The 27,868-nt window shown below is 36.8% G+C and overlaps 1 protein-coding gene across 1 annotated transcript in view; it reads right to left on the reverse strand.

The window, feature by feature from the left end:
- EPHA6 (EPH receptor A6) overlaps positions 1–27,868 on the reverse strand; it is a 338,000-nt gene that overhangs the window by 144,726 nt on the left and 165,406 nt on the right. Inside the window, exon 8 of the mRNA XM_008061379.2 lies at positions 6,085–6,210. Within this exon, the coding sequence (XP_008059570.2) occupies positions 6,085–6,210 (126 nt within the window). The remainder of the gene's footprint in view (positions 1–6,084; positions 6,211–27,868) is intronic.

A 27,868-nucleotide genomic window follows, 5' to 3' on the forward strand; every position in this document is an offset into this window, starting at 1 on the left:
TTCTTTGTCTTGCCCCTTTACAAATGGTATAAAAGCTCTGTGTTAACTAACATTAAATTGTCATCTGTTCAGGAAGCAGGTGTCCGAGTATAATGTTTTCGTCTTTCGCCTATCCGTCTCTCCTTCAAGAAAACCCACGACCTTGCGGGGCTGGACCCCCGCAACCTAGATCCCTCGCATGTGCAGTTCACAATAGGGTTTGCGCTCCTATAAGAATCTAAGGCTGTTGCTGATTTGACAGCACATGGAGTTCTGCTCGCCTGCCTCACCTCCTGCTTTGTGGCATGGTTCCAGACAGACCACGGACCAATACTGGTCCACGACCTGGGGTTGGAGACCCTTGCTTTAAAACAAGGAGTCTCATTTTTGGCCAAGAAACAAAGTACAATCCATAAGGTATCTGAGTCCACGACCTGCACCATAGTATCAGAATCATCTGTCTACTGGAGTCCTAAAACTCATAAACTGCAACAGGTTAAAGATTTTATAAACTGAATGTCATCTGAAGGTTTAAATTACACGTTCAATTTTGTATATGTCCCCATCCTGATTTTTCCTATTCCAAGTGAGATCTTGAACTTGCCTTCCGTAAGTTTTAAATCATTCTCTAACCTTCTGTGTATTTTTCCGCAAATCAGCCAAGGACAAAGGATGGTGTCCAGCCTCTTTGGAACTCATTCACTTTAAACAATAGTGAGCTGAACGAGGGCAACTTGGACATTATCTGGTTAGCCCCTTTCGGACTTGTAGAATATATCCTAAATAGATGTTTTAAAATAATCTGCTAACCTAGCACTCACAGTGTTAAATACTTTAAGGGGTTGTTTTGAGTTGTAAAACTAGAATCACAGTCATCCTACTTGTGCTTTGGTTTCTGGGTGTGTTTTATTTTTCATTCTATCAGTGTCCTATCTTTTCTATCCCTCTCCCATTCTTGAAATAGCAATAATGTTGGTTTTCTGCCCAGGCCTGCTTCCGAGACTCCATCCTAGTTTTTTAATAGTTGCTGTTCCACAGGGTTTCTTTCTGCGGCTTGCAGCTGCACAAACTTTAGAAGAAGAGAGTTCTCTAGGGAGAACTGTGCAGACGGGTATTGAGTAGGGACTATATTGGACCTTGAAGTCACAAAAAAATGGCAAAGAATAAAGAAACTAGGAGTTAGTAATCCAGATAAAGGCGTTTCTTTTTATTGTCGTTTAGATTTTGAATGATTTATTTAGAATTTTGCTCTGTACATTTAATCTAGTCTTTCTGATTCCCTTTATAAGTAGCTTTGGATTTAAGTAGGTACATTCAAACACTTACACACCTCATCCAGGGTAATTGGCAATACCTTCAATTGCAGAAATATATAAAGCATGTGCCCTTCAATTCAAGAAGAGAATTTCTTCCCTGAAGATCTCTTATTTAACTAGTAAACCACTGTACCTTATGTTATATATTTTACTACAGTATTTTGTAAAAGACAAAATAAGGTAAATTGTTAAATATGCAAAGAAAAAAATACTCAGTAGAAACTGATTTTGTCATAAGTGATTAATTTTGAAATGTCAAATTGTGGTTCTAAAACAAGGTTACTGACTTTTTCAAAGAATTTCTGGCAATATAAAGAAATGAAGCAATTTACTTTGATTTTTCTGAACTGCGATTTGTTTGTATTTAAAATGTATTTATGTTTCCACTGTTGATTTCCCTTGGTACATGGAGTTCATGCCAATTTCCTTAACTTATTGAATATTCCTTTGAAGTCTGCCACCTAGCCTTATGTATTTGCATTACTGCTCTTCTGCATCAAAACCTGACAATATTATATTCACCCGATCCCAGATTTTCTGCAGCTTCAACCTTATCTATCACTCCTGGCTTATTTCTAACATGTAAATCATATGCTTTCTGGATAAAAATAATTTTTTTTGCTGGATAACAATACATGCATTATTTTTCCTGACTCCCTATCAGACAGGATTTCACATGAAATGTGGAAAGGAAAATATTGTTAATACTGTTAATGATCTGTGAAGACATTTTAATGTTGGCTGAGGACCTATTATCCTTTCCTGTGGAAAGGATATAATTGGATATGTTATTGGTTTATAGAAAACTGAATTGCATGGCATTTCTTAGCATGGCTAGTCAGGGGATAGCAGTGAGGATATGGAAAGGTTTGGCATCTGAGTATAAGGCACATCCAAATCTCTTCCCAAAGAGCAAATAATTAAATAATATTAAACATTGCTAGTTATCTACACAGTAACTGTAAATCTGGTTTTTAAATCCCCATGTATTCAGAGTTCTCCTGTATTTGATTCATGGTAGTAGAGAGGGAGTCAAACCTAACACAAGTCATACAATGAAGAGAGGCTCAGATTTAAAAAAATGTCAAAAAGGATGTTTTTTATATGGCATTGTGTTTAAAGCACAGGCAGGCAAACTAAGGTAGTACTTGAGAAGAACATTCCCTTAATAACTAAAGAGCTTCCATGAGAGCATTAGGGAGATCTTCAACACTAAACTTTTTCCAGAACTTATTTACTTCTAAATCCTATATGCTGCCCGTTTCCTATGTTCTCTCTTTCACAGACTTTGCTTGTAATTGACAAAGCTTGTTAGCTTAAGGCATACATTTGAGTTTAGTCTAGGATGTAATTTACATACACGAATTACTTTACTAGTGAAAAATATTATCAGTTCTCCCACAACTAATAGAAAACTGACAGAAAAATGTAACCTAAAATTTTGTTGATTCAATCATACTCAACCCCTAAGATCTCTGAGCAATTTGTAGATAATGGATTTCCATTTATGTTTTATAAGTAGGCTTAGTTTTTAAGACATATTGTAATGGTTGGATCTTATGTAGATGTAAGATATAGTATGTCAGATGGTTATTGCTGAGAAGTGACAGTAAAAACAGAATTAATAAAATTCCCATATGGCACTCCATTACTATTAATGAATAATTTTATTTTTCAATGTCTTTATTGTTCTGCGTTCATGTATTATGATAAACACATGAAACTGCTAAGAATAGAATGGATTTGGGCAGAGGCAGAGTCTGCCATAAGGTGAACCACCAGTCTAAGACTATGTATAATCAATACTCTACAGCATGTAAAAATGTTCTGAGCCATTTCAAATACTATTTGATGACAGAATTAAGTCAGTCAAAGAAATAATTAGATGGAGCAAAGACAGCAGCAAGCTTGCTGTTTTAGAGAATACAACTGATAACATATTTAAAAGAGGGACGCATTCTTTTCAAAGGGATAGAATTTGGTTTAAATAGGAAGGAATACACTGGGGGAAGACTTTGCTTTAATGAATGCAGTTTTAGAGTTATATCCTTCTCATTTCTCCTCTCCTTCCTCATCTTTTCTCTTCTCTCCGTCTTTACTTCTCCCCTTCTCTCTCCTCTCTTCTCAGCTTCTCTTTGTTTCTGTGGTTTTCTTAAATTCATCAGGTGACTACTATATGAAAGGCATTTCATTAAATATATGATATGCTTGTTAATCATCTTTAAGCAAACACTTCCTGGTGTTTTTTTCTATTTGAAACCAAGACTCATAGCCCTTTACGATGATCATTCTAGAAATGAGAACCTTATAAACAATTGACAACTGCTGTTTTAATACTGATCTCAAGCTTGTCTGCTTCCTGGATCTCATGATTTGATGATTCTCTTATTATTGAAGCTAGTGTAAAAGAAAGTACTGTAGAAATGCTTCTCTTTGGTAGCACAGAGTGATGTGAAACAAGAAAAACCCATTTTACTCAAGACATAGTCAAGTATCTAATTTAAGTTTGATTGCAATAAGTAACTGGGAACTAAATCAACACCATTACTAGAACAGGTTTTGAAATTCTTCGTATGACATAGAAACCCTCAAAGTACTGTAACATAAAATCAACTGGTAAAGCAAATTAGTTGCTACCTAGTGGCTATCAACCTTCACCCAACTATTTAAAGTGTCATGGTATGGGCCACAGGAAGAAGTACTTCCTGTCCTCAAACTGATGTCCTAAACCTAAAGGATATTAGTTCAGCTATTATGTGGCGAAGAAACACTTCAGGATTTTTAAAAAATATGAAGCAATAAAAACATCTCATGATTACTGCCCCATTCCACTTTACACAAAATTATAAAGGAAATTCTTGGGAAATAAGCTATAGTTGCATGGGAGAGGATAAAAATTATCTTTGAAATCGTAGCAGTTATTACTGAAAAGTATCATGCAAAGTGTATTGGGATGACTTATCAAAATGATATAAGCCAGGAAAAGAGAGTTGAGTTAATTTCAGTTTGAGGGAAGAGGAACAAGTTTAGAGCTGTAAATTTTTTATGAAGCAATTTGGTTACACCTGATTTGTATGTGAGTCATGAAAACTGAACTGAGTTTTCTCTTCTATGAAAGCTAGAGGCAAATTTGGCTTAAAGCCTAGAATAACAGAGTGCTAGAATGTTCTTTTAGATCCCTCTCCGGAAAGTTGTTTCTGTATTTGTGTTGTAGAGAGATCATCTTACTTCTATCATTCTCAGTGGTTAAATGACTAGACTTTTCTTTTTAACAGTGATGTTGAATAATTCAAGTCACTACTAAAGTTCATAATATCATTTCTGCCAAACGTATCTAAATTCATCAAGATTTGTCATTAAGAGTTAAGGGGTAAGTCATTAAGCTACATATAATCGGTTAATCTTCTCAATTCTAATCACTGAGATATTAATTATATATGGAAGCTACATTTAATATTTGCAATTAACTCTGAGAGGTTGGTTTGTGGAGCTTTATCTTTCAAATCCTTTGCAACAAAAACAACAACAATAAACTTTATGTTCATTTGATACCATTTCTGTTTCTAAGGGAAAAACAAGATGGTGTATTTCCCATTAAAATTAAAATAGTTAATTTTTTAATTCTCATAAGTTTATTTCTACTCTATCAGTGGTACTGTTGATCACAAAATCTTCAACCACTTCAGTAAGTTATCCACTGGTAAAACTAAGTGGCATCGATGCATATTTATCATTTGCTGCTTTTTATGTTTTGAGTAAGATGATAAGGGCAACTGAAAAGCAAAAAAAAAAAAAAATCTGTGTAATAATTTTAGGATTTGTTGGCAAAATTATGCTAGGGAAAGCAAGACATGTGCATGCTGGGATTTTGTTTTATTTGATTTCCCAGTCTTTTCATGTGTTCCCATTACATTGCTGGTTGGGCCAGCCCTCCTGAATACATTGATGTCATTACCATAATCTGTGGCATTCATATTAATTATGATAAAAATCACAAGATCTCTGATTTCAAAACTCCAAGAATCAATATTCTACTTCTATTTTTCTATGACATATAAAATACAAAGTGAGTTTGCATCATTCAGGTCCAATGAAAGAAGTGAGCTGGATATTTTACTAATTAAAAGGGAAGAAGCAATTTGTGATGACAATCATCCCATGAATAATTTGTAGAGTGTTTTAGTAAACTTTGGAATTGCATTTTTAAATGCGCAATATCCTATATTTGCTTCTCTCATTGATAAAATGTGGCTCTGGTATTTTTAGGGAGTCTGCACATTAATTTTCATTCTCAAAAATTTCTTCCAAGTTTGCTACTTCCTGGTTTTTCTTCAAATAATTTTTCTTTAGTGAAATTGTACTTTAATTGAATCTCTATAAACTCACTGAAATGCAAAATTACTCTTTCTGTCAAGAACACTTCGTTTTTAATTCTCTTTTCTACCAATTCCAGGTGGCAAAATGACTTACATCCCATCCATCCTTATTTTTTTCTTGAGTTACAAATTTGAGATCTGAAGTCCTAGTTCTTTCTTAAGTAAAAATTTTTTCAGAAGAGGCAGTACTGTGCCAACTGGATGCTCAGAGTTCAAAACATTCTTCCACTTCCTTTATGCCATTTCCATAGCATTGGGCATCATAAGTGTTGTCACTACATTTAAAAAGTCACTTGTATTTATTTTCAACAATATGTTTTAGAAATACTCATTTTTGTATTGCAGACCTGTCAATTGTGAGCACAGTCCTACTACTGTATATAGTGGCAGAAAAGTTCACCTGAAATACCTACCAGCAGGAATCCTGGGGGGCAAAGATCCGCCCCCTGGCACTGGATGCGGGGCCTGGATGCTATTTAAAAACCCTGCCCTCAGGAAGCTGGGACATAACGCCTCCACCCCAATGGCCGGGAAGGATCCTTTTAAGAGATAAAAATTGGCATTAATCAGAGTCTTCTCTATGATCATTCAACAAAGTCTTTTTTGTTGATCATTTACTTGGAATAAAACCCCAAACCGACAAAGACAATACATTTTACAAGAAAGCTATAAAATTCAAGGGATGGGATGCATTTTTTACTCATAAATTTATAAAGTCAACCTAGTGCTTTGAAAAGAAAACTACTCTTAACTAGTTACAATTAAAGAGGGCTTAGATGCATCCAAATACTAAGATAAACTTTCTAAACCTACATTTAAAATATAAAGTCATGCTATGGAATAACAAAGTAAATATAAATGCCAGCCATTGATATTGTTTGCAGAATTCATGTCCACATGAGTTATAGGCATGCAGATTATAGCCACGATAAGATCTGAGATCTATGCTCCATCAAAAGGAGACTTGTTTAACTTTAGTATCAGTGTCTAAAATGAGAAAAAAACTTTTATACCATATGATGATTACATGCTTTTGAAACAGGAATAAGAAAATCAAAGTACAATTATTAATTTGCTATACTTTTCTATTAGGGACAAGACATGAGAGTTTGCAAATTTAGAACCATATGCTTTTTCTTTTTTTTTTTTTTTTGTTGGGGTCTCACTTTGTCACTCAAGCTGGCGTGCAGTGGCATGATCACGACTCATTACAACCTCGACCTCTGGGGCTCAGGTGATCCTTCTGCCTCAGCCTCCCAAGTAGCTGGGACCACGAGTATGTACCACCATGTCTGGTTATTTTTTAATTAATTAATTAATTTTTTTGTAGAGATGAGATCTCGCTATGTTGCTTAGGCTGATCTAGAATCCCTGGGATCAGGCGATCCTCGCACCTTGACCTCTTAAAGTGCTGGGATAAAGCATCCAGCCTGCTGTTTCATTCTTAAGAAGGGTACTGTAAAAACAGCAGCAACAAAAAAGTAAACTGCTTGAAAATATCCATAAAATTATATAATGAATCATAGAATAAAAGAATGTCAGAGCTAGAAAATACTCCAGAGATCATCTCAGTCAAAAACATTCATTTTACAGACCAACAAATGGAGGCCTGGCAAGGGTCAGTAAAGCCACACAGTTGGCAAACTACAAGGGCAAATTCCATTCCAGAATATAAGTAACGAACCAGTTCCTATTTGGGAGATTGCTGTCCTCTAAACATGGGTTATAAACCCTGAACTTTGGAATAGTAACATCACTATTTGGTGTTTCAATGCCTTGAAAGTTACTAAAATCATGCTGAGGAAAATTTAACATACATGCAGTATCAGTGAATGGGCAGCACTGGTAACTGGTAGGGTCAGTAGAAGGTGAAATCACATTAGGACCCTTAAAACAAGTTATACTGGTGATCTTAAGGAATGGATCTCATTCAGGTCCTCTGAAACTCTGAGTAGCTTCACATGTTGAGCCCTGGGTCTTCCTCCCACACTCAGATTTTGCAAGTCCTGTGTTTGTGAAGAAACGTCATTCTGTTTCTTGACACAGATTTTCCACAAAAAAGTTAAAATTTGAGGCTTTCTTGAACTTGGATCAGAATGAAAAGGACCTAGTCAGTGTGTATATATATGAAATCTTCTATGTAAATATATATAGCTTCTATGAGGAAGGTTATTGGAAAGAACAGCTGGTATCTCTTAGATCTTCAGAAATGTTTTTTATGAAAGATCAAAGTTGCAATGTATATTTTAATGTGTGAGACCTATACAGTGTGCACTGGATTACAGAAATCATAAAAACAATCACATATGGTGGACAAGCTAGTTTTGTCATTGATTTTATGGGGCCTCAGTAAAATGGTCCTGTCAGGAAGAGCTGGAGTTCCTTGAACATTTAGAGATGTGGCAAAAATGCCAAGTAGTAAGTCAGAAAGTGCTCGGAAGTAACTTTCAAGGAGGAGTGAAACTAATTTCTCCTTTGTGAATGTATAGGATATCTATCATTGGACACAAAGTTACTATACACCTGTGTGTGATGTTTCCCATACAAGGTGTTTTCCATATGGCAATATTTCATCACTGTCTGGGATAACATTCATAGCAAAGACGCTTCACTGAACACCAGGTGGAGGAAATTATATCATATATTTATATGGCATTCTTACTTAAAGTTACAAAGGAAATGGTATTGTTGCAACAGGGAAAATAATTACAAGAAATGCAGATTTCATTATATACTGCAAAAAGTTAAAATAATACAATTTTAGCGGATTATGGATTTATTGAAGTCACATAATAGGAAACTCAGTTCAAGAATATTAGATCATAAAATAATAATGTAGTCATGTACAGCAAAGGAAAAAAGAATATCAGTGAAATTAACTTAAAGGAAATTCAAAGAAAAACAAAAACATGTAGAGCAGTGAGTTTGGATGATATTAATATTCTACTCATTTGGAGATTTTTATCAGAGTTTTGCTATTTTTATCAACATTATTCAAAACTGTTAACTTAGACAAGATGTCCATTATTTTAACTCCTTGGAAGAAATTAAATACAAATATTAGTCTATTGCTATGATTACACTGATTACTGTTTTCGTTGTTGTGACATCCTGTCCTATTTAACAGCAACTTTCTTTTCCTGTACTTTCAGCATTGTTCACAATGACTTGTTATATTTCTTTACCATGGGTAAAAAGGTATTTTATTTATTGTGGCATCTCTTTCTTAAGGAACTGTCTTTTGTTTTTGTTTTTGGTTTTTTTTTTTTTTTACAGCTGAAAAAACAACAACAACAAAAAACAAAACAGAAAGACTGGTGTACATGAGTATATATTAAGATATAAAATTATGTGATAATAATGCCTTATCATTTACTTTTTTCTGGAAAGTCAGTCATGTCAAAAGTGGTTGCATGAAACACTACAGTTTAAGTTTGCACAATTTAACCAGAAGAAGTCAAAATTCTTCTTTGTTATAATTCTCTACAGTAATTTATAGCATTATACACTTTATCCTCCACTAAGAAGTAAAGACAAACACCATAAACCTGCTATGTTTGAACAACTGCTTCTTAGTTGTGATGGCAGATGAGGCTGCAAGCTCCGTAAGTTTACACCACCAGCGAGGAAGACTGGCAAGAGTAAGAGAAGACATTCCATGTAAACCATTGGAAGAAAGCTTCCTGTACTCCATGGAAAGCTTTATTTTGGCTCTCTTTAACTGACAGCATGCAGTCTAGAAGAAGATGCTCTGCCTACTTTGGCATGAGGTGGGGTGGCTGGGAGTTCACTGTGGTCTCCTCTAATGGGATCAGAAGATACACAGATGTGGGTTTCAATAAATGCAAGTTGAATAAGTGGATACATAAGTGATCAAATAAAAGGTGACAAATTGTTACTCAGGCATATATCTTGCAGGGACCTAGAAGTATGTTGCCTGCTCAGTTACTTCCTAAGCCAAGAGCAACTTTCTATAGCTGGAAGGGAGCTCATTTGCAATTAGGCGTTTTACCTACATTTATATTCAATGGGACTTGGATTCTTTACTAAAAAAATACCTGAATAAATTTGCAATCAGTTAATGTATCCATCAGGTTTAATAGTAACAATGCTTAGGTTTGAGGCTAGGCAGAACTTTGAATTCTGACTCTACCCATCACTGACAGATTGATCTTGGATAAGTCACTTACCTTCACTGATACTCAGTTTTCTCATTTGAAATATGGAGTGAGTAATGAACATAATGGTTGATTGTGATCATATGAGACGTGTCTGTCAGTGGCTGACAGCGTCCAACACACAGGGGTTCAATATATTTTTCCCTCTCCTTCTCCTTCTCAATTTCCTAATCTTAGCCTACCATTCCATATCTTCAGGCTTCCATGATATTTCCTCTGTCTGCAAGGTATCACCTCTGTCAACATGTGCTTGATATACCTGGGAAGAACTCCCTAGTCTCTGCTCTGTGCCTCCACAGAATCTCAGGTATTAGAATAGGGCAGAACACTATCCCAGATACAGTATTTGTTTGTTTACAATGTAGTGGCAACTAAACTCAAATGCCTTTAGGGGCCCGTCAGGTGCAATAGATAAGTACATCAGGCTGGTGACAGAGGCATTCAGTGGCACTGAAGGGTGAAAGCTCTGACTAAAGACCATGAATTCAGATGTTCTAAAAAAAGACTATAGAAATCAGATGAAACACATCTCTTGAATGACTTCGGCACACGGGCTGCCAGCTGGTGACTTCTGGCTTACACATTCGTCTTTCACACCAGGCCGTGAACCCTTGGGGATGAGGATGAGTAAGCACGTCTCATTCTCCTGGACAAGTCCAGTGCCAGAGTTTGTGCGTGGCAGGAACTCAAGACAATACATACTGACTTGCATTAAAGTCATCTTTATATGAATTGTTCAAAGGTAATTTGTGCACAAATAATAGACTGAGTTTTCTTGGTGCCAGAGCTTTCAAAACCATATATATATACATTAATAATATAACTATCCTCCAAAATGTGGGTAATTATTACAGTTCCATGAGCTTGATCATGTTGCACTTTAAATGCATGTGAGGAGCCAGTGTTTAGGAACCAGGGGCAGACTAAAATTCTGAAAATTCTAAAGTTCTTTTTGGCTAAGAAGAGATGAAGGGGCGAACTTCCACCTGAGCCCCCAAAGAGGCTGCCTTGGTTGGGAGATTCCTACTTAGCTGTTTCTTTCTGGGGTCAGACTTTTAAACTATATGTCTTTAAAAAAACGCTTTTATAGCTGGGTGAGGTGGCTCACGCCTGGGAGGTTTTGGAAGGCTGAGGTGGGAGGATTGCTTGAGTTCAGGCGTTTGAGACCAGCATAGGTAGCATAGCGAGAGACAATCTCTATTAAAAAAAAAAAATAACCTGGTGTGGTGGTAAATGCTTCTAGTACCAGCTACTCAGGAGGCTTAGGTGGAAGGATAACTTGAGCCCAGGAGGTCGATGCTGCCGTGAGCTGTAAGCATGACTGAGATCCAGCCTGGGCAACAGAGTGAGAACTTGACTCAAAAAGAAAAGCAAACAAAAAAACAAAACACCCCACAACATCAGCAAAAAATGCTTTTACAACTCAGGTGCCAAGGAGTTTTTAAGCATATTTTATCAACATGTACGGGGGCTAGATCTATTTAGCTTTGCAGCCAAAGTGTGCTATGTATTTAATATTTATGATCTGTTGGTCTATCTATCATATTATTAAAGTGAGCTTTGCACCTTTAGCACATTAGATAAAGAGGTCACAGGGTAGGTTGCATCTGCTTCTCTGTAATTTCCCAAAGCTGCCTGTAGACCCGGCTGGCCATCCGTTCTAGTATATGTCCTGCTGGTATATACATCCCATCATTACTCTCTCATAGAGAAAGTTTAAGAGAGAATGTTCTCGATTTAGTTTTACTCACGGGCATCATGATAATGACTTTGGCAGCATTTTCTACAAACAAAGGCATAAATGCATACCAAACATTTTGCATTTAAGGCTAAGATTTTTAAATGTCTTTCAAAGCCTTGTTAACCTTTGATGTCAGAATGGCATCTGCATGGTATGAATGAAATGGCAGGACAATGTAGTTTAGTAATTACCATGCTGCTTTTTAGTCATTGTCAGTTGATCAATCTTGATGATAACTGGAGAACCACAATTAGTCTTAAAAATTATTGAGAGCAGCCAACAGAGAAGGAAACTAGGCAAGGCTCTAATATGACTTTATATACACTCTGACATGATAAATGTATGACATGGCAATGCTGGTAGTGTAGTGGTGGAAAGATGTGAAAAGACCCCTTTTCCAGATGGTTATGTTTTGCTTGAGCTTAGCATGTGGGATTTTCTTCCATGCCTCTGCTTGTCCTTCCACTTTGGTGGACATCTCCCTGAGTCCTTCTGATTTAGGTTATATCACTCATAATCTATGAATGTGTTAAACAATCATAACTCACAATCATGAATATGTTACACAATTTCAAAATCTCCCTACTGCTCAGTACAAACTCAAGACATAACAATGGTTTCAAAATCCTTCACATTTTACTGCAAACATGCTAGAAGATTCATTGTTATTTTAATGTGTTGTTCATCCCTCCGAGCGCAAAGTGAGATGACCCAATGTTGGCCTGACCAAATGTCACCTCTTCTAAGAGGTTTTCCATTTTGTTGCAGCCAGAAGCATCTTGTCCTCATCTGAGTTCCCTTGGGAGGCAGCAAGCCATGAGGGGAAGGGTGTGGGTGTGGAGCCAGAAATCTAGTGTCAAACTTTGCTGTGCCGTGTCTTCTGCAAAAACTTGTTCAAGTCACTTAAACTCCCTGAGCCTCAGTTCTCATTTTGGTAAAGTGTGGGCAATAGTATGCAATGAGGACATTTATAAAAGATAGTGTTTATAAAATGCCTGGCACAAAACGGGCCTGACCATCCACCTTTCTGGGTTCTTTTCTCTGGTTCACTTATGACATTATTACATCTTTGTGTAGTGACTTTTGTTGATGACAAATCCTACTACAAATTCTTCAAAAAAGCTTCTCAGTTTCATATTTGCTGTAGAACTTGAAATGGCATGCTGCATATGGGGTCAACTTTTAAAAACGGTATGTGTACAATATAGTCATATCTTTCTCACTTTTGACAATGTTATTGATGGTTCTTATAACGTCTAAAAGTGAAATGACAAAATGCATGCAAAAGTTTAGGAAGGTAGTCAAAATATTGTTAGAGTCCTAAAAACATATGACATATAAAGTCCCTTCCTGTAGCCTATACGTTCTTTCATTCTCAGACAGCAAGATGGACACTGAATGGTACAAACAACTGGACACGGGCATCTACCATATGCTCCCCGAGCGCCCTCTCATTTATGTATTTAAGGGACTTAGGGAGAGAAGATCTTGAGGACCGAGCAATTTGGACTGTTTATATGAGCATGAGAGAAATGAGGCCCAGGGCTAGAGATGAATTCCATGGCAGGGCATGGGGTGGGGGTGAGGATGGGGAAGACTGACCCACACAGACTCTGCGAGCCTAGCTCTCCTAGACTGGAGCCAGGCAATTCCATGTTAACTATGGTCTTGAAGCAAAGTAACCACAGTGTGTTGGGCTCTATCTTCAAGTGAGATGGTAAATGTGGAATGGGCTCGAAAGAGTCAGGCATTCTACAGCTGAATGTATCTTTTAATTTTTATTGCGGCTCTTCCTTTTAGTAAGCTGGATGCCACTGAGGCCTATGTTCACTTAATTTTCAGGTCCCCTCTGAGGCAACACTCATTCTTGATAATAAGGGAGAAAATGGAAACAGACGCAAAGAAGCCCGCTTTCATTACTCTTAAGCCATATTAATTGGGCATGTTGAGACTGCCTGGAATAATATCTCCATTCACACCTTGAAGCTCCTTGCTGTGCCACCATTTTCAACTCTGTTTACCATTAGGCTATCCTTGAAAGGCCATTAGCCTGAGTTCAAAATGAGGATCCAGGCGCATCCTGTTCCATGAGAATACTGTTGAAGGACATTCAAGGATTTTATAAAGAGACAAAAGTGAGAAAAAAAGAGTGAGCAGGTGTTGCTCACTGTTGAGAATGCCCCTTTTAATGTATTCTTCAGAGCTAGTTCCAAGACAATTTCAGATTCTTGTATCATTAGATTACTGGTTCACTTAACATGCATGCTTTTTATTACATCTCAAACACTGGCTTGGATGTAAATTTGGGTAGTTTGTTAAAATGTTCCGCTAGGGGTGGTGAATGATTATAGCTTCTTGGATATAGTGACAGTGCTAGAGTAATGCAGTTTCTGATGTGATAAATGTGGAGAGGGAAACATTTGGAAGCAGTTTGAGTACATTTCATTTCTGCATGGACTCTTTGAGCACCCGGCCACTTTCAAAGCTTTATTTAACAAATGATGGCACCACAAAAACTATTTATGCCCTGGATGTTAGTTTTCAAAAGAGGAACCAATAATTGCATAGTTTTAATATGTAAGAGAAGAACAGAACTGCGTTAAAATTAAAAGAACATTTGTATTTGCAAATGAAAAATAAAAACGTACTGCTTTGAAAGTATTACATTCAATTTTATTGCTATTTAAATAGACTCATATTGTTAATAGTTTTAAAAAACGATGCTTGTTTATTGATACTTTAAAGGGGCCAGATCATTTTACTACATGATAGTGAATTTATCACCAAATTTTACAGTTTCAGAGTTCAGAGGACAGTGATGTGCTTTTGTTATATGTGACGTACACAAGCTCCAAACAAAATGGCTCTCTCTTTTATCCTTTACAAACTGGCACATGTGTCCTGTAGTGGGGCAGATCATGGCCTAGCCTAGTTGTCTGAGACTGGGGGTAAATATTGAGTCATATGAATCACTCTATGGCATCAATAAGTTTGGGCCAGTGGAGAACTGGGGAGATGAAACTACTCTCTAGAAGGAAGCTGATCGCCTATGCGAGGCACATTTCTTGCACTGGATGAGGTAATTTACTAAATGGTACACTGGTGCCCCAGAAGGCTTAATTCACCTCAGCTGAATGAGCAGTTGGCTCGAACTCAATCACTGAGAGTCACCCATTCATACGCAAAGGCATATAGATTTCAAATGGAATTTCTTTAATCGGGTGCATGTAACTCCAGGGTAACCTGGGTGCAGGGGTGGGAAAATAAAAGTGAGCACAGCCTAATTACAAAACCCCATTTAAACTTGGTTTTCAAATCACATCTTCATGGCCCTGAGTGGCAGTGACCTAAGGAGATAAAGTATTTTCAAGAAAGGAAAAAACAAGTGGCAATATCATTGCTTAACTGTTATCACAAGCTTTGAGCTTAGAGAGAGTACTGGGGAGTTTGTGTTTAGGTATAGATTTAGCTATAATCTAGCAAAATGTATTCAGAGAAAAGAATTGCAGGCAAAGATAAATACTCAACAGTAGAACAGGCTTGTCAAGTAATAAACAATGAAGAGGAGATAGATTTGGGTGTTAATGTCCTATGTAGACAGATCAAAGAAAAACAGTTGCATACAGTTGTGTGTTCTTGTATGTGTGAGTGTGTCTAAAGGTACTGATTGGCCAAACTTTTAACACATTCTTACACAATGAACAAATGTATAAGACTCTTTTCCCAAAATTCAGTTCAATGGAACAAAGTTTTATTTCTCTGAGATTTCTTCTTTGATTTATAATGCATATTTTATGAAAATAAAAATTAGTAATAATATTCACAATTGGAAAATGCTCAGTCTGAGAAAACCTATTAAAAAGAGTAATCAGCCCCTAAAGTACATGTCAGGCATCCCACAAAAGGAACAACCTCAGTTTATACTTGATGGCCGAGGAAGGTCTTATCCCGCTAGTCATGGCTTGACCTCATGTTGGCAAAGGCTCACAGCGGCCCTTCAGCACGCTTCCTCCTTCCTCCTTTCAGAACCCCTGATTATAAGTTGACACATGGCTGGCCAGAATATCGACCACATTTTTCTAGCTTTCTTATGCATCCAGATAAGGCGATGTGATCCACAAGTGTCAGTGGAAATAACGGTTGCAATTTCCAGGAAGCGTCCCCACAAGAAGGAAATGTGCACATAGGTTTCCCTTCCTCTCCTTGAAGCATGCAACTTAAGCAACCATCCTGGGCAGTGTGCAGAAGGCAGCTGCTGAGCTGTGCCCCTCCCTCCCTTAGCAATTTCCCTCAACTGCCAATCCCTCCCCCCACCCCCCAGCAGTTTTCCACTACTACCAATCCCTTTCTTATATTTTTATAATTGTTCAAGGTTCGCTTATGAGTGAGAACATATGGTACTCTGTTCTTTGTGTCTGTGATAGATCACTGAGTATGATCGACTCAAAATCCATCCAAGTTGCTGCGAAGTCCATATGTTTGTCCTTTTTTTGGCTGCATAATATTCCCTTGTGTATATGTACCACATTTTTTTTTAATCCAGTCCAGCTTCGATGGGCAGCATGGTTGGTTCTAAGTTTTTGCTATTGTGAATAGAGCTGCATCCACAAGGGTTCTTGCATAATCAACATTTGTATACCTAACCCTGAATTGTACCCCCCATCTTTATCATGAAACAAACAAACAACAACAACAACAACAAAAATCCATGTTGCCGAGAGGTTTTATAACATGGTTATAACAGTTTTATAAAACAAGCAATCACCAACAACCATGCAAAAATAAATAAATGAATAAATAAATAAAGGCAGTTGCTCGGGGTTTTGAAGGAACCTGGTCTTTGAGGATCAGGAAGCCCATCCTACCACCTGTATACTGCTTACCTCTGGGTGTTCCACGTGTGGAAATAAATAATCTTTATTTTTTGATCCACTGTTATTTGGGGTTTTCTGTCACAGTGAAATTTGACCCTAAGCTGATGGTTTGATTGGTCCTTTCTTAATATTCCTGGTCCCTAAATTAACTGTGTCAATATCCTCTGTTGACTTTATTTTATACTTAGATTCTGAAACAGTCTTCACGAATGTTAATTTGGCTGTTCTAGACTATTCTGTCTCTATCTGGACAGTTGTTTCTGAGCCTATCCACCAACCCAGGCATCTTTCATCTGTGTGAACTGTTCTCAATCTGTCATTTCATCACAAAATGAATGAGAAATGAAGTCACATTGTTTATATAATTACCAAAGTCCCAGATAGTACTACAACTTGTTCTTTTCCACTAAAGGGAAAAAAAAAAAAAAAAAAAGGAAAAACAGATTAGGAGTGATATTTAGATATAACTGCTTAACTTACTTTTTTTAAAAAAAAGTATTTATTGTTTTTTCCCCCTTTCACTCTTGTTAGAAGTGAATAGCTAGAGATATAACTCTTACGTTGTCGTGTCATGAGTTGCCTTAACACCTTAGCTAAAAACACACCCTTAATGGGTAATGACTCCTGGAGTCACTGATTGTGACTTCCTGGAAAGAACAGGAAAAAGCATATAAATTGGGCATAATTTTGTCAGTTCTATCAATGTGTACCTAAAGCTTAGCTCGGTACCTGATGTTCAGATGTGTAACAGATGAAAAAGAAAGAGAAAGGAAGGAAAGAAACTCTCACAAATCAAGGACTTGGATTTCTTCATGTTGAAGAGAAAATTTCAGTTTAAATTGTGAATAACTTTTTACTGTAGGAAACACCTATCTCTTTGTTTTTCTGTCCATACTTTGTATTTGGTTACTTTAGATAAGTCTTATTCAAAATTTCTTTTCTTTTATAATTTCATTTTCCAAGTTTACAACTTCTAACTCTATGCTTGCAATTTCACTTTCAATCAAATGTTAAGGGTTTTAAAAGAAAAAAAGTACGCATCCCCTCAGTCTTTCCACCCATCTACCGATATGAGTGCCCTTGAGGTGTGTTTCCACATTACCTGTTCTTTTGCTACCAATAGACTGCAATTTCCACAGAAGCCACTATCATCTGATATAGCTAACTGTATCTTCAATGCATCAAAATTTACTGAGCGAACTTTTTTTGATCTACCATTATTTGATATAAATCTTTTTCTTTTGACAAGGATGAATTCTGATTAATAAATGCAAACATTCCAGGGATAATTTCTAATCCAATTTTAATTTGTTTTATACATGAATGGGTTTAATTTTTATCTCTCAGTAGTAAAACAAAGTCTATAGATTAAATAAAGATGGTATATTTGAACTTAGAAAAACAAGTGGCCTGCCTGAAATGCATCCTTTTACCTAAATTCTACAACCTTGAGATCAACTTAAGGACAAAAAATATTATTGACCTAAAAAACACAAGCTTGTCAAGACTTATATGTCAGTGTGTACCCAGATCATTCTGACAGAAGATCTTCCCTAAACTTCTGGGCTTCCACCTGAATGTTAGCTGGCCAGGCTGATTGGTGAGTGGGATGGAAAGAAGGTGGCAGAGGTATAATTATTTAGTGGATGAAACCAATACCCTTTCTCTCACAATGATAACATACCTATGACAAGTAAATGTAGCTACATGTTGGATTACTCAAGGAAAACAAATCGACTGAACAACCTTTTATAGAATCTAGACATTTCTTGATATTTTATGCTGTATTTAGATGGAACTCATTTGCCATTGATCCCTTCTATAGAGGATGGACACTTTTATCTAGGGAAAAAAAAAAGACAGAAAATCTTTTAAGATAGCTCTCCTGTTCACTATCTAAAATTTTTCAGATAGTAAGGGTCTGAGAATCACACTTCCTATAGTGTTCACCCTCACATAACTCCCCCATGTTTCTTGGCTCAGTGGATGAACTTGATCATCCAGTCAGTTGCTAAGTTGGAAATTCAAGGTTCATTTAGGCTCCTTCCTCAGAGTCACCTTCTTATCCCAGTGAGTGGTAGGCTACGGGTTCTATGTAGTAAAAACACATATTTCTTAGTCACCTTCTTCCTTCTATCTTCGCTACAATTACATAGCACTTAAGTCCACTCTTATTTTTACTCTGGATTATTGCCATCACTTTTTATTGACTTTCCTGTCTCCATTTTAATTTCCCTCCAATCCCTCTTATATTCAGCTGGCAGAAAGATATTCCTAAAATGCAAATGTGCCTATGTGGTTTCCCTGCTTAAAAACTTTCAAAAGTTCTCCACAGATTTAAGAATTATGCTTGCAATTTACATTACACTATAATGCACAAACTATTCTTATGAACATTTTAAAAACTTAGAACACTGAAAATTCCCTTTTATGATTCATCCAATCCAAACTCCTTACTGTTATCATTTTGATGTTTTTGTATGTCATGTATGTTTATACACAGTAGATACAAAAATTAAGTTTTGTTTTATGAATTTCTAAAATAAGAGATTATACTATATGTAGTATATATATATTAATTACCCTTAACTTGCATTTTAATGTTTAAACTTGATTACACATTTGGGAGACCCTTCATGATGTTAGTCTACCTCCTTCTTTTCAATGGTGTGATAATGTTCTCTAGCATAGAAATATAATAGTCTATCCAACCATCATACTTCCTGATGAGTGTTACATATATAATAACCTTAATATGCAGCAGGAAGTATAATGGTTGGATAAACTATCATATATCTATTGTATAGAACAGTTATATAGATGTAAAGTTTCTGAGTTAAACAATATGTACATTTTATTTTTCAATATTTTTTATTATGGTTTTGTGGGTACAGTTAAGGGTTAGGTGTACAATTAAGTTTCATTCAGGCACCCTGTTGATAAGAGGTGTTTCCCCATTCCCCAGACAGATATTTGCTACTGTTAATCCCATCTCTCTCCCCCCCATAGTTTCCCAGTACCACCAGTCATTTTCTTATAGTATTACATTGGATGTTCAAGGTCCATTACATGAGTGAGAACATGTGATACTCGGATCTTTGTTTCTGTGAGAGGTCACTCAGTATTATAAACTCCAGTTCCATCCAGGTTGCAGGGAAATTCATGATTTTGTTCTTTTTTATGGCTGTGTAATATTTCATCGTGTATATGTACCACATTTTTTTAATCCAGTCCTCTTTTGATGGGTAGTATGGTTGTTTCCAGGCTCTTGCTATTGTGAACAATGCTGCGATAAACATATGCAGGTATCTTTTTTATAGAGTGATTTGAGTTCTTCAGGGTATATTCCCAGTAGGGGGATTGCGGGGTCATATGGGAGGTCGATATTTAGAGCTTTTAGGAATTGCCACACTGCTTTCCACAGAGGTTGCACTAGTTTACACTCCCACCAACAGTGTAGAAGTGTTCCCTTTTCGCCACACCCTCTCCAGCAGTTGTTATTTTTTGAGTTGTTGATAATTGCCATTCTGACTGGGGTTAGGTGGTATCTCAGTGTGGTTTTGATTTGCATCTCCCTGATGATTAGTGAAGTTGAACGTTTCTTCATATGTTTGTACATTTTAAGTGATCATAGATACTTCCAAATAGTCCACCAGCAGTCAACATTAATTTATATTCCTACCAATATAGTGAATGGCAAGCATGTTCTGATATCCCCATGCCCTCACTAATACTGATAATATCAATATCTTCAGTTTTTGCTGATTGTATAGGTAAAAAATGATTTATTTTTGGTTTTAATTTCTATATTACTGGCTATTGGTAAAAATTGCATGTATGAGGTCTGATCATTAAGTTCGTGGACTTGCACCATGCATTTATGTTGGCAGTACTGTAGAAACAACTTGGTAAGGTTTCATAACCTTGGTATATCTGTGTCTCACAGCTGTGTTTGTGCCAACATGTGCTGTTGTCTTGCTGAGTGGCGTTTATTATTGTTGTTGCATGTTTTTGTGTGCCATTGCAAAAATGTGGGAGCTTGAATTAGAGCAACGAGCAGACATTAAATTTCTTGTTAAACTTGGAAAGAGTGAAAGTGAAACCAGGAACACATTAGAGCAAATTTATGGGGATAATGCCATGAAGAAAATGGCAGTGTACAAATGGATTAAACATTTTTCTGAGGAGACAAAGTTGCACTGATGGAGAGAGGTCAGGATGGCCAGTAACAAGCAGAACTGAGGAAAACATAGCAAAAAAAAAATAATAGAATTGTGTGTCAAAATCATTGGCTGACTGAGAAGCATAACAGACTAAATAAACATGGCTAGAGAAACAGTTAGAAAAATCTTAACTGGACATCTTGGCATAAAAAAGTTGTGTGCAAAAATGGTCCCAAAGGAGTTCTTGCATCATGACAGTGTACCAGCTTACACAGCACTGTCTGTGAGGGAGTTTTCAGTCAGTAAAACAAAGAAAAAACTGTATTGGAACACCCTCCCTACTCACCTGATCTGGACCCCAATTAATTTTTTCTTTACTCGAAGATAAAGGAAATATTGAAAAGAAAACATTTTGATGACACTCAGGACATCAAGGATAATACAACAACAGTTGTGATGGCCATTCCAGAAAAAAAGTTCCAAATTGCTTTAATAGACTAGGTACTGCAGTCAGTGCATGGCTTCGAAGGTGACCAGAATAATATTCAGCAATGAGGTATGTAGCACTCTTTCTAGGATGACTTTATGAACTTAATTGCAAGAGCTCGTATTTTCTTATTTTGGTCATTGTATTTGTTTTTGTGAAAATTAGTTTTTCATATGTTTGCTTCATATTTATATAGTGATGCCTTTAAAAATAATTTGTAAGAATTAATTATATAACCTGCATACTAATCTTTTAAAAAATAAATATTGTGTTTTCTCTGTTTGGCTTTTTCTCTATCATTTGCTTTTCAACTTGTCAATTTCTCTGGCCACATCTCCCAAATCTGGCATCATACAACTTTGGCTTCCACAATGAGAAGATGCTTATAGGTCTATAAATGTTTCAAAACTTGTTTCACACCTTTGTAGCTTCTTCCTATATACTTTTTCTGCCAATGATATAATTTTTACTCACCTTTCTAAGCCAGCAAGTTTTACTCATCCTTCAAGACTCTGCTTCAGTGTTACTTCCTCTAAGAAACTTTATTTTATTCAGATAGATCCAGTGTGCCTGCCCTGAACCTCATTCATTCCTCTACCACATACTACTGCACTCATATTAAAGCTGTACTGGTCGCTACTACAAGGCATTCATACTCCTTGGGAATGGATTCTGAACCTTATTTGTATTAGCATTCTATTAGTTGCTCAATATATGCTTGCTGATTGAATGATGCTATAAGTTCAGCCTTTAGGATAGATTATTGAAATGATTTCTCTATTTAATAATAAAAATTGGATTTCTCCAAGAGAAACGTGCAATTTTTTCTCAAAGTACTTCACGACTTTCTTCTGAGTTGCTTAAAAAAAGAGAAAGAGGGTGACAAAATGATTGGGTCTACATTTCATGATGATCGATACATGTTAATACAACGAAGGAAAAATATCATGGCTGTCACTCAAGCAAGGGATCTCAGAGCTAGGAAGAGCCTGGACATCCTGAACATTCTTGAGTTATTCTAGTTGCTTCCCTGTGATTATGCTCTGTGTAAATCTGTTTCCTTATTGGGTTTTCCTGATTAATATTAAATCACCACAAAATCTGTCTTCATGAGACATTTGTCTTCTATCCATTGGTCTTACTTTTGCCCTCTGAAACTGCATATTATAACACAAGTGGTAACTGGAGGGACTTATCCTTTCACCTTCCATTTGCTACTCCAATTTTTGACCATTGGCCAAACACAGGTTGACCTATCAGACACTTATTTTAAAAATCTCATCATCCTGGTCACCTTACTTTTGGTCAAATTATACTTTGTCAATGTTACCCTTAAAATGTATCACCTGGAACTGATCACTATATACTAGGGATGGATTGGTCAGAGTAGACTAGGCAAGGACTCTAATTTTTTAAAAAATGATCCTCTTCTCATATTCGTGCAACCTAAAATGCAGTTAGCTTTTTTGTAATAGCCATGCCCTACCACTATCTATAACTGAACTCGTGGTCAACCAAAATCTATTGGTGTTTTTCAGTTGTCCTGGATTAAAGCCCTACTATACTTAATATAATCCAAAGGCACACTGCTTTATATATATTGAGTTCCTCTTGCTTGTGTTGGCCTTATTCAGGTATAGTGAATTCCTTATACACAAACAAGAAGCAGATTGAACTCATTAACACTATCCTTTAAATAATCCAACAATTACAAAATCAAGTCATTAGGAGGCATAGTTATCCATACAGACATAGTTCTCATTAAAAAACTGCAGTCCAATGTAATAGTATAAGAAAATGACTGACAGTAGTGGGAAACTATGGGGGGGAGGGAGGTGGGATTAACAGTAGCAAATATCTGTCTGGATACGGGGAAACACCTCTTATCAACAGGGTGCCTGAATGAAACGTATTTGTATACCTAGCCCTTAACTGTACCCCACAAAACCATAATAAAAATATTGATTATTGATTAAAAAAAAAACTGCAGTAAGAGCTTAGTATTATTCTTTACTAAGAAACTTAACTATCTTGTGCCTTATACTCAACTCAGCAGTACCATGCATGAAGTGGTATGATATGATTTATATGGATTTTGTTATGAACATGTGGGTAGGAAGTAAAACAAAAAAACATCATCCTAAGATAATCAAAGATCATAAACCTTGGAGTCAGACAGATCTGAACTGACCTCATGACTTTGCCATCTACTAGCTACGTAATATTGAACAAGTTGCTTAGCATTTCCGAATTAAATTTCCTTATTTTTGAAGTGGAAATCATAATTAGCTCTGTAGTTTTTGTGAGGATCAACAAAACTACGTATGAGAAAGGCATAGCATAGTATCTGGCACACAGTAGGCATACAACAATGAACAAACAAGAATGAAATCACATGGAGAAAGTCAATTTTTTCCCAAACTAGCTATACAACAGCACAGAGGGAACCTAAGATAAAAATACTTCATACTGTACAGTTTTCTGAGACTCAAGATCTGGGAATCAGCAGGCTAAGAACCATAGTATCATTTACTATGATCACACTCCATTACCTGACCATGGTCTTGTATTACCAAGAGTGCCTAACTTCCCCATAAATATGTTAAAATACCAGCATTAAAAAAATCAGAAAACAGGAAAAGGGAGGATGTAGGAGATTGCTGTTTAAGGTGACACAGGCATTAATCAGAACAATATAGATTTTTGGTCCAGGAAAACTAGATAAATTGCCAAGATAAAAAGGATAGCTTGCATATATACATAAAATGCTGACTGAGAGAAAAAAGTAAAACTGGATCAAAATAAGCTTATGGTTTAAAGAACAGAAAGTGGCAGTAGAGGTATATACCAAAAGCTGTTGGTGTGCTATACGTCGCAACGGTGATTCTGTGTCCAGAGCTCCACTGCTAGCAATTTCCATTGACCTTCTGCATTTCACACTGACCTTGATGTTTATAAATGCTGCAGGGTTTGGCAATTAGTCTTTTGTGAACTGAGAATTCACTCCTTTGTAGACTCATAATGTTTGATCTCAATTAAAAGCTATTTAACAGCAAATTCATGGTGAGTCAGAGTACCAGAAAAAAAAAGGGATTTGCTGTGTGAGTGTTTTGGCGTGTGAAAGAGGGGAAAAAGTTTCATTATGATTTTCAGAGAAGACTTTCTTTTGGACTTAGGGAAATAAGATTTATGATTTACATGTAATTTTGTCCTTTGAAGGTTACAATGTAATGAAATAATAAGAAAAAATGACATTTGAGTTGATAGCTCAGCAGCCAGGTCATGGAGAGAACGACTTTTCTAAAGGTAAGAGAACTTAGCTTGCAAGTCAGCTTCTGAATCTATCAATTAGCAGTTACATTTTGGAGAAATCGCCTGACATATGCAATTGCTTCAAACGAAAGGGTTTTTAACTTTAAAGCTTTTTTAAAAAAAGGAGTGTTTTTCTCTTAAATCTTCATGTCGACCCCTATAATCTCATTTCTACCATCCCACCTCTGGCTCTTCCTACCCTTAATTTTGACGACTGCAAGAGTCTGCTAATTGGTCCCTCTGCTTCCACTCCTTCCTGATTAGGGTTTATTGAGTTCCCGGCCCCCTGGCAGCGATACTTTTTTTAAACAAGTGAGATTGCTGCCCCAAATGACAACTCCTTGCTCTGACACAGGTGATGTGTTTCTACATGATAAGAGAACAAAATGCTCACTTCAGCCCATCCCAGAATCCACCCCTGAATGTAGGTTTCCAGTTTCAAACTCTTCTTTTTCCTGACTCTGAATGTGAACTATTTTATTCTGACCTTTCTCTTGCTGACCCTTTTGCTCTTAACAGAATCTGAAGATGACTTCTTTGCTGCCACATTCTGGCATCTAGACTCCACAGTTGCTGGTAGAAGAGGATTATTTCCTGGAAGTCTGGCCTGAATTTAACCTCTAGTTTATCTGAGCAATTTTGCACACCACCCTCTTCAGGCAGAATTGTCATCTTAAAAGTCTTCAAAACTTTCTATTACATTTTAGGTAGAGTTAAAATAACACAGTTTAGCATTTAAAGTTTTCGTAACACCTTTTCAATTTGTATTCAGACTCCTCCTTAAAAAATCATAATGCTAAAGGCAGATTGAGGTGTTCCCCAACTCCAAAACACAGGACCTCTGCCCATATTGCTTCTCCTGCCTGGAATGCCTTCCACATTGACTTCTTGACTGTTCAAATTCTAGTCATCCTCTAACTCCCAATTAATGCCTCTTTTTCTCCATTAAGTTTTGCTGGCCACTCACTTCTATGAATCCTTCATATTTGCATTTGTATCATAAACTTGTTTTAATTTATTTTTTATCCTACTTATTGTGGATCTATTTAGTTAAGCCATAAAATCTCTGGTGGTAGCTGGGTAGGGTAAAAATAAAATACTGGTAGTGCAATAAATTAAAAATAAAAATTAGTAGTACAACACAGCAACAGTGACAGTAGATTCTGCCCCGAGACTTTTTTTTCAGGTAGAATTCAATAGGTTTTGAGTCAATAAAAGCCACTCACATAACCCTTCTCTGGTCGTGCACTAGCTATAGAGAGAGATGAACCATAGGGAGTCCAAAGTGATTGCAGCAAGCATTTGCCTAATATGCACCAGGAAAAAAAAAAGACCTTTCTTATTTTTCAATTAGTGTATGTAATTGAACATGCACTTATTGAAACATGAAAACCAAAGTACCAGGAACTGCTGACATACTGCTCCTAATTTAAGCTCTGAGTCTTCAATATAAGCAGACAGAAAGAACAAGGATTTGCTCCAATTAAAACAAAAGTCTTGCCTCTAATCTTTTGTCACTGAAACTATTTTTAACAGAAAGATATTTAGCAATTAGTATATTTTCATGAAATCTTTTAATATAAATAAATATTCAGTTGATTTTCCTAACAACCCAGTGAAGAAAGATATGACATCCCCACTTTTTGCAGAGAAGCAAAGAAAGTAAATTGCCCAAAGTCACCCCGATAAGTGACTGAGCAGGAAATCCAAGCAACTTCTTCCTAGAGTCTTTCCTTCCAGTCACTGCCAATGAAAGCAGAATCAAGCATTTCTTTACTTTCAAGTAAACTACTCTATTGGGGAACCATTGGGCTCATTCACTATTGACTGTTACATTTGTTTATTTATTTATTACTTTAGTTTTTCATTATCCATTAATTGAACAGACATTTATTTAGCACTTATTATGCACCATATGTTGAGATACACAAATCTCTGCCTCCATGACGTACTCGGAGAGACAAATGTATATAAAATAATAACAGCAACACTATGTTTTAGGTGGCGCGGTAGTGGTATTTTCTGCCTGACCAAAACTTTAGTCAGGTTCCTGAGTCCTTCCGGAGTAGACCTGACCTTGAGCCTCCCTTTCTATTTGTAGTATCTAATTTGAGCAAGAATCATTCTAAGCCGATTTAGCAAACAAAAACAAAAGCAAAACAAAAAACCCTCCCTTGCTGTCTGACCACACTCAATATCTTAGCACCACAGCCTGTCTTCAGCAGCAGACCTACCAAATCAGTTTAGCTAAAAACCTCTTATCTTGAATGTTTTCTCTTAGTAGTCTCCATCTGTTGACCCTCCCCTCAACCCTGATCCTTGGTTGTGAATCTCCATTTGTCCTTGTTGGAGTTGAGTTGAATTTCTCTCCCTCACTGCAACCCCCCCACCCCCAAGTGGTCCCTATACCTATTATCACGGCCCTCCTTGAATCAAGGCTGCCTTACCATCTTTAACAAGTGTCACAAATAATTTTTTCTTTAACTGTAGGTGTTTGAGTAGAGTGGAGGTGGGGGCAGGGAAGAAAGTCATGATTCTACATAGAGAAGAAAAGTCTTGATTTGAACCTAAAAAGGGCAAATGTTTCCTATTGGGAAAGAGGAGAAGGGCATTTCAGGCACAAGGAGCTGCTTTCTGAAAAGCCAGTGTGGTGCTCTCTGAGAGCTTTAAGTGGTTGAATAGCTCTGAGGCAGGCACAGCAATTAGCAAAAATGATACTAGAAAGGAAGTGAGTGCCAGATCAATGGGGGCGTCGAATACTCTGCCAAAGAACTTGGACTCTCTCCATCAATCTGTGGGGAACCTTGACGATGTTTAAGCGGGGGAGTAACATGATATGTTTTGCATTTTATAATGGTCACTCCTACATCAGTGCAGAGGAGGAACTAGAGGCTAACAACAATGGAGATAGGAATACAAGTTGTGTGATTCCATGCAATTTGGGCAAGAAATAATGAGAGATTTAACTAAATTAGTGTACTGTAAATATTTTTAAATTTTCTGCAAATTATAATGTTTGACATCTTAAAAAAATTCTTTCTGGCTGTTGAGAGACTGACTTGCCAGCGCCTAGCCAGTTCTCAAGTCTTTGATATGTAAACCAACTCATCCAGAGCCAAGCCTCCTCCACCTGGACCATAAACCCCAGGAAGCAATATTTCTCTCCTTAATCAATCCAGGGCCAGGTGCCAGGCAACTAACGACTACTCCTAGAGCCAAAAGCGCTAGCCGAACAACGTGTGTCAAACTAGCCAGTCCTAAACTGTGCTCTGCTCTGCTTTGCGTTTTCTGCAGGAAATGCTAATAAAGGCGCTGGCTAAAAGCCTTCCCCTTGTTCCTGTCTTTTGCCTCCTGAGCATCCTAGGAAGTCCATGTCAGTTGCTGTGTCACCTGTGTTTGGGACCTGTGAGTAGCGTAAATTTGGCAATCCTTGGTGTCCCTT

This window comes from Carlito syrichta, unplaced genomic scaffold (assembly GCF_000164805.1).
Source record: "Carlito syrichta isolate Samal-C Ts95f unplaced genomic scaffold, Tarsius_syrichta-2.0.1 Scaffold305223, whole genome shotgun sequence".
NCBI classification, from domain to species: domain Eukaryota; kingdom Metazoa; phylum Chordata; class Mammalia; order Primates; family Tarsiidae; genus Carlito; species Carlito syrichta.